This window comes from Hydractinia symbiolongicarpus, chromosome 3 (assembly GCF_029227915.1).
Source record: "Hydractinia symbiolongicarpus strain clone_291-10 chromosome 3, HSymV2.1, whole genome shotgun sequence".
Taxonomy (NCBI): Eukaryota; Metazoa; Cnidaria; class Hydrozoa; order Anthoathecata; family Hydractiniidae; genus Hydractinia; species Hydractinia symbiolongicarpus.
In genome coordinates this window covers 21598421-21605241 of record NC_079877.1, presented here as the reverse complement: position 1 = coordinate 21605241, position 6821 = coordinate 21598421, and the positions used below count along the sequence as shown (strand labels likewise).

General features: G+C 35.5%; 1 protein-coding gene across 1 annotated transcript in view; it reads left to right on the top strand.

Moving 5' to 3' along the window:
• Positions 1-179: 179 nt before the first annotated feature.
• Positions 180-6821, top strand: part of LOC130636188 (ribosomal RNA processing protein 1 homolog B-like) — a 43073-nt gene continuing 36431 nt past the window's right edge. The window contains exon 1 of the mRNA XM_057445828.1: positions 180-349. Coding sequence (XP_057301811.1) covers positions 208-349 — 142 coding nt within the window. The 5' untranslated portion in view covers positions 180-207. The remainder of the gene's footprint in view (positions 350-6821) is intronic.

The window sequence follows — 6821 nt, the reverse complement described above, 5'->3', positions numbered from 1 at the left end:
AAAATATGGCGTTGGACTATTTGGAAACTGTTTTACATGTGTTTTCTTTGACTATAGTGATCAGCAAGCATCCAATAGCAAACTCTGTGCTACAGGAGAATTTTTTATTTAATGAAGACATGTCGATAAAAGATTTATGAAATTTAAACAGGCCCTTAACCATCTTTCGCCATCGTTTTGCACATGTGAGTGGAATTAATATCCATAATGGCGCCGGGTGCACAAACTGAAATTGGCAGTGCAGAAATATACTTTGCTAAAAAGCTTGCGAACAACGATAAAAAAGTAAGAGATAAAGCCGTAAAAAGACTCAAAATATGGCTTAATGGCAAAGAAAAGTCGAAGAATGGTAAGGATATATAAACCGTAAAAACAACAAATTAGGCTACCGTAAAAACCCAAGGTAGGATAGCTAGCTATATAAGACAGGGACATAAGAATGGGGGGAAGTCACTTCTGGGTTTCTTGTCAGCATAACTTTTTTAATTCATGCAGAAATTTATTTATTTATATATTTATTAATTTGTTATAGTCATATAGCTAGCTATATACATCACTCTTTACTTTTGCTGTCAGTCCAGGGATAACCGCAAATTAGGCTATGGTAGTCTAATTAGTTTACAATAGCTTATTTAGATGATTTATCTCTCTTAATTAGGCTATCAACATGGTTTTTGCTGCCTATCGCTGTTCTGGTGCATAGTCACAATGATTTTATTAGCTAAAAACATTCTATAGAACCTCCTTTTGATGGTCCAAATATACTTTTCTTTGTTATTTGCGCTGTCAGAAGATATAGCGTTTAGTTTGTTTTGATTAAAGAAAAAGCTCTGTGTTACAGCTTCTTTGTTTTACGACCACGGTTGGTTCTGGAAAAAGACTAAATTTCCCGCGCGCATAATTTCAACATGGTGGCGCATAGCCTAAATAGACTATTTCTCGTCTAATTAGCCGGTCCAAAGACTTTTGACGTATAATTTTAGTCTAGTAAAGCAAACTATAAAAAATTTTGCTCGAATGAAGATGATGTAATGAGCAATAAAACAGCAAAAAAAAGATGGCGCGACAAGACGTGGTTGTCGAGATAATCATAAAAGAAGAAAACACATCTCCTAAATAGGAGATGATCTCCTAACTAGTCTATGGAAAATCTCCTAACTAAGCTACTATCTAATTTGGCATGATAGCCTAATTTGTGGTTATCCCTGACTGGCTGTTTGTCAGTACGGGATCTTTCCCCCGATCAGGTGAGTGTACCCCGATTGGGTAAACAACTTGACCGAGTGAGTTGGCACTGGCGGCAATTTCTCACAACCACTCGATTGAGTGAGTGAAGGAACACTTAGGCTGTCATTAAAAATATGTTGTGTCCTCCGACCGACCCACTTTTAGTAATAAAAACCTGAGTCGGTAAGTCGGGAAAAAAAAACGGAAAAAAATTTTGAGAGATATTTTTCAAAAGAAATTTTCACCAGAACTAATTTATGCGAAATTGACAAAAAATTAATTCCTTTAGGGCACTCCTGTGGCTACTGACAGTTTACAGGGTGGCGAAAAATGGTCTACAAACGATGTAATGTGGCACTATACTGTTTTGGCCCTGGGAACGCATTTGCTTGCTCCGATCTGAAAATCCCGAGAAAAAATACGCCTGACTGCTCGCCTGACTCATTTTTGGCAGGTCTTCAGGATGCGAACATTGCATTTTTTTGATGGTGGCCTTAAAGGGGACCTCCTACCTCAAAAAAAACTTTTCTCATATCATGGACCATTTTGAATGTTTATATTTTCTGCGGTAAGCCCTTCTGACTGTAACAACTGCGTGGGCAGAAAGATGTGGAAGCTTGCTAAAGAAAGGTCTTTTTCAGCCTTTTTGAAGCCTTAAAGTATTATTGAGTGTAGATTGATAACTTCTGATTTACATGTATTTATATAAAGTCGTAATGAAACCTTTGAGCGAAGAAACATACTAAAAAGGACCACACTTCACCTAGCGCTCGCATCTTCTTCTGAGCCTTGGCCATGTTCTTGTTCCAAATTTTGGCTGCACTCTATTCAGCTCTAGTTCCTTTACCTTGACCTTCTCAATTTCTCATTGGTATTGATGGCAATAATATTGATGGTAACATTAAAGTGCTTGCTATCCAGCACTTCAATGCTTTGCATTTTCAGGTTGAACACCCTGGTGCTCATGATCAGTAAATTATTTGCTGCCAAAGGAAGTCTCTGTCTTCACCATTTTAGAGTACGAGGGTGCCGACTCACTGGAAACGTCTCAAAAACCACAGAGGCTGTCGGACAACTTCTGGCGTTTTAAAAAAACTTAAAATTTTGCCCGGAGAAACCCGAAACAACATTTATTTAAACATTTATTACCATGTATAATCTATTCTTTTAATGTCGACCAGTGGTAGTGGAAGAGTTCTGAAAAAAACTGTTTTTTACATTATTTATTCAATAAATAGCTGTAATAAAATCCCACAAATAATAACCTGAGAGTACAATGACAAAATAGCACCTTCCTTCTTCTTGACAAATTTTAAATAACTACAAAATGAGCTTGTGTGCGTTGCATTTCGGGCACAATTTGGGCGGTTTTGGACGGGTCCAGGCGGTTACAGATGAAAGCCTTGAAAAAACCGTAAAATGCCCGTGGCCGCTCTCACATATACAGCGCTTTTGGCGAGTCGGCACCCTCATTGTAGATTCCTTGGCAAAAAATTAAACTTCTTTAACCTGTCGTCCCAGGCTGGGTATGATGCTTAAGTGAGTATTGCCAACCTTGTTCTCAACAATCCGTGGGGACGATGTTGCCTAAGTTACTCAGTAGATGGATATATTTTTTATTAAAAAATATTAAAAAATCAACAGAAAAAGCTACTACTTTAATTCATCCCACGATACAAAAAGAGCTAGAATTTACTGTCTAATTAAACTTTGTTTTCCTGATATTATTTTTAATATTCTTAATGTGTAGCGCAAACATCAACGTAGTCTAGTAAACTAAACTCATCATTTTTCCCTTCTGCGATAGCGCGCAAAATAAGTAGAGTTACAAAAGCAGGACAGACATCTAATCGCGAAAGCAGAAAAGAGAGACAGGTATTCTGTCTAACATCAACGCTGCTCTTAAATTTTGCCGATCTTAAGCAAAAAATAGGTCGGCAAACCGATCTGACAGGTCGGCACAAGCAAGCCTATTTATAGCCAACCTGACCATCCTAGCTAATTCACTGACTCGTGACTTAGTTAAAAGAACTACGTAGACATGAATCTCTATTGCCTGGCCCCTTCGTCGTTCGTAACCAGGTCTTACACAAGAAATCCAGCCATGCGGTTCTTAACTAATGCGGAGGTGAACGCCGACGGAGCACGGATGAAGCAAGTCTGCAAAACTGCACTTACAGGCGGAACAAGAATTATATCATGGATTTAATTGTAGATAAAACCTGTCGCGGGGGATTTCTGTCACGGGGGCTCAATAAAGGGGATTTCACTTGTTAGGTAGATCATTTAGGCACCGTCTCAAAATGTTTGTACGTAGTTCGTATAATTCGTATAAAAAACTTCGTATCGATTTATTAAATCCTTCGTATCATTTCATTTTTAATACGAACTTTTCCGTATCATCAAAATTTCCAGTTCGTATAAAGTTTGTATCATTTACAATAAAGTTTGTATGTAGTTCGAATAAAGTTTTATATTGAAATTTTTTCAACAATTATAAAGTTTGTTTTGTTATACGAACTTCATTTATTTTAATTAGATTTATTATCTAAGGTCTTTAGGGATCGTCTCCATGGCATTGTAGAAGGCAAAAACATCTCACAGATCGTTTAAAAATCATGAAAACGGGATCGTAAAAACCAAAATATCACCGTAGATCGTTTAAAAATCATAAAAACAAGATCGTAGAAAGCGAAAAGATCGCCGTAGATCGTTTAAAATCCATGAACACGGGTTCGTATAAAACCAAAAGATCGCCGTAGATCGTTTAAAAATCATAAAATCAAGATCGTAGAAATCAAAAAGATCGCCGTAGATCGTTTAAAAATCATGAAAACGGGATCGTAGAAAACGAAACGATCGCTGTAGATCGTTTCAAATCTTAAAAACAGGAACGTAGAAAGCGAAAAGATCGCTGTGGAACTTTTAAAATTCTTGAAAACAGGATCATAGAAAGCGAAAAGATCGCCGTAGATCGTTTAAAAATCATGAAAACGGGATCGTAGAAAACGAAAAGATCGCTGTAGATTGTTTCAAATCATGAAAACAGGAACGTAGAAAACGAAAAGATTGCTGTGGAACGTTTAAAATTCATGAAAACAGGATCGTAGAAAACAAAAAGATCGCCATAGATCGTTTAAAATCCATGAACACGGGTTCGTATAAAACCAAAAGATCGCCGTAGATCGTTTAAAAATCATAAAATCAAGATTGTAGAAATCGAAAAGATCGCCGTAGATCGTTTAAAAATCATGAAAACGGGATCGTAGAAAACGAAACGATCGCTGTAGATCGTTTCAAATCTTAAAAACAGGAACGTAGAAAGCGAAAAGATCGCTGTGGAACTTTTAAAATTCTTGAAAACAGGATCATAGAAAGCGAAAAGATCGCCGTAGATTGTTTAAAAATCATGAAAACGGGATCGTAGAAAACGAAAAGATCGCTGTAGATTGTTTCAAATCATGAAAACAGGAACGTAGAAAGCGAAAAGATTGCTGTGGAACGTTTAAAATTCATGAAAACAGGATCGTAGAAAACAAAAGGATCGCCATAGATCGTTTAAAAATCATGAAAACGGCATCGTAAAAGCTAAGAGATCGCGGTAGATTGTTTAAAAATCATGAAAACAGAATCGTAGAAAACGGAAAGATTGTCGTAGATCGTTTAAAAATCATGAAAACGGGATCGTAGAAAACGAAAAGATCGCCGTAGATCGTTTAAAATCATGAAAACGGGATCGTATAAAGCGAAAAGATCGCCGTAGATTGTGTAGATTGAACCTATGAATATGCAATTATACTAGTCTTTTCAAAGAAGTCAACCTCATATATTTTACTTTTTTTATTTCTGGTTTCGTTTAAAGTGCGTATCATTTCTTTTCATCTTTTTTTTTAAAAAAATCGTTTAATTCTTTTGTTTCTGGTTTCGTATTGAAATAATTATGCGCAATTACGCCGGTACTTTTGAAGTTCGTTTCAAGATCGTATAGCAATTTACTTTGTTCAAAGTTCGTATCATTTTATTTTGTATGATAAAAACTTTGTTTAAGTTCGTATCGTATATTAAAAAAGTTCGTATAAACTTCATTTACATTTCACGAAACGAACTACTTCTAGCGTTCCTATAATTATACAAAAAAAACATACAAACATTTTGAGGCGATCCCTTAGGACCACCATTGGTAAGGCCCCTGGAAGTTAATTCTTTGTTCATGGTAATTTGTTGCAATAAAACTAAAATGCGTGGTGCGCTAATTTTGTAATCACAAAAAAAGTTACGTGGTTTAACAGAAGTTTAAATTTTTATGTGATTTATATAAAAAATTAGCTACTTTCGCTAAAATAGTTGATGAATCGCACGCCTAAACAAATATGCGCGTGTGTGGGGGCGTGCGCGTGCGATCGCACGCCCCTCACGAAATGGCCTGTTTAATATCCTTTGTTTTTGTACTCTCGAGCATAGTTACAGTATAAAACAAAGCAGGTAATTAAATTTCTATTATAATGACTTGTTTTTGCACTCCCGAGTACAATGAGAGTAAGAAACAAAAAAAGCTGAAAACTAGCTATAAAAGAGTTTACTTCTTTAGGAATTCATTATAAGTGTCTTCGTTTATCTGAGTTCACTATGGCATCATCATTTTTCAGTCAAACAAGAGTTAAAACATCAAATATGCATGCGTCTTCTTCGATGAAGATAAATGTATTGGTTCTGTCAAAACTAAAGATTTTGTAAATAGGGAAGAAAAGTTACTTAGCGTTGACGGCAATGTATTTGTGCGATGGGGTAACAGAAAGAATGTACAAAATCACAAAGCTACAATTTTATTTCTAAACAGTAAGTATAGTTTTGTAAACCTACAGTTTTTTTTATAAAAAAAATCCCTCACATTTTTTTTGTTGCTTCGATCTTTAAACATCCCCACAAACACAAAAAGATAACAGGCTTTGTGAGGTCCTGTTTCTACGGCGATATTTTAAAATTATACAGATTGTTGTCTGAGTTATAAAGCAATGTTTGTTGAAAAATATTCAGAAAGCAAAGTCTGCATGTGGCAATTGCATGCCTATCAATAAGAAAATAACACCAGAGCTATAAATCGCTCTCCCAAGGTTACATTAATTTAAACTGGGCGAGCAATCTGAATAAATGGAATAAGATTATAAACGCATATTTTATCACAGTCTTTTTATTTTTTTTATTTTATCTTTTTTATATTTTTTTACTGTAAATAATAAGAAAGAGAACATTGATTTCCATGTGAGATAATTAATATTGCTCAGCCAGAAAAACTCCTTTGGAATTGGGGGAGCAATTAATGGCTCCACTAGTTTCTCATTTTTCAGAATTGGGCGAGCCTTTGCGTTAGCAAGAGCAAGAGCAATTGCTCTCCCCTTATTGATAGGCCTGCAATTGACCACCATAATTATAACTAGATATCATGCTGACTCTGTCCTTGTGAAAGAACATGGTGGAAGTGATTTTACATAACGAAAATAGCGAAAGCATTTAAAGAAGTAAGAGATGGAAAAGTTGAACTTTAAAATTTATTTTTTAATTTTAAACTAAATTAAAAAAAATTAAATGGTGAATTA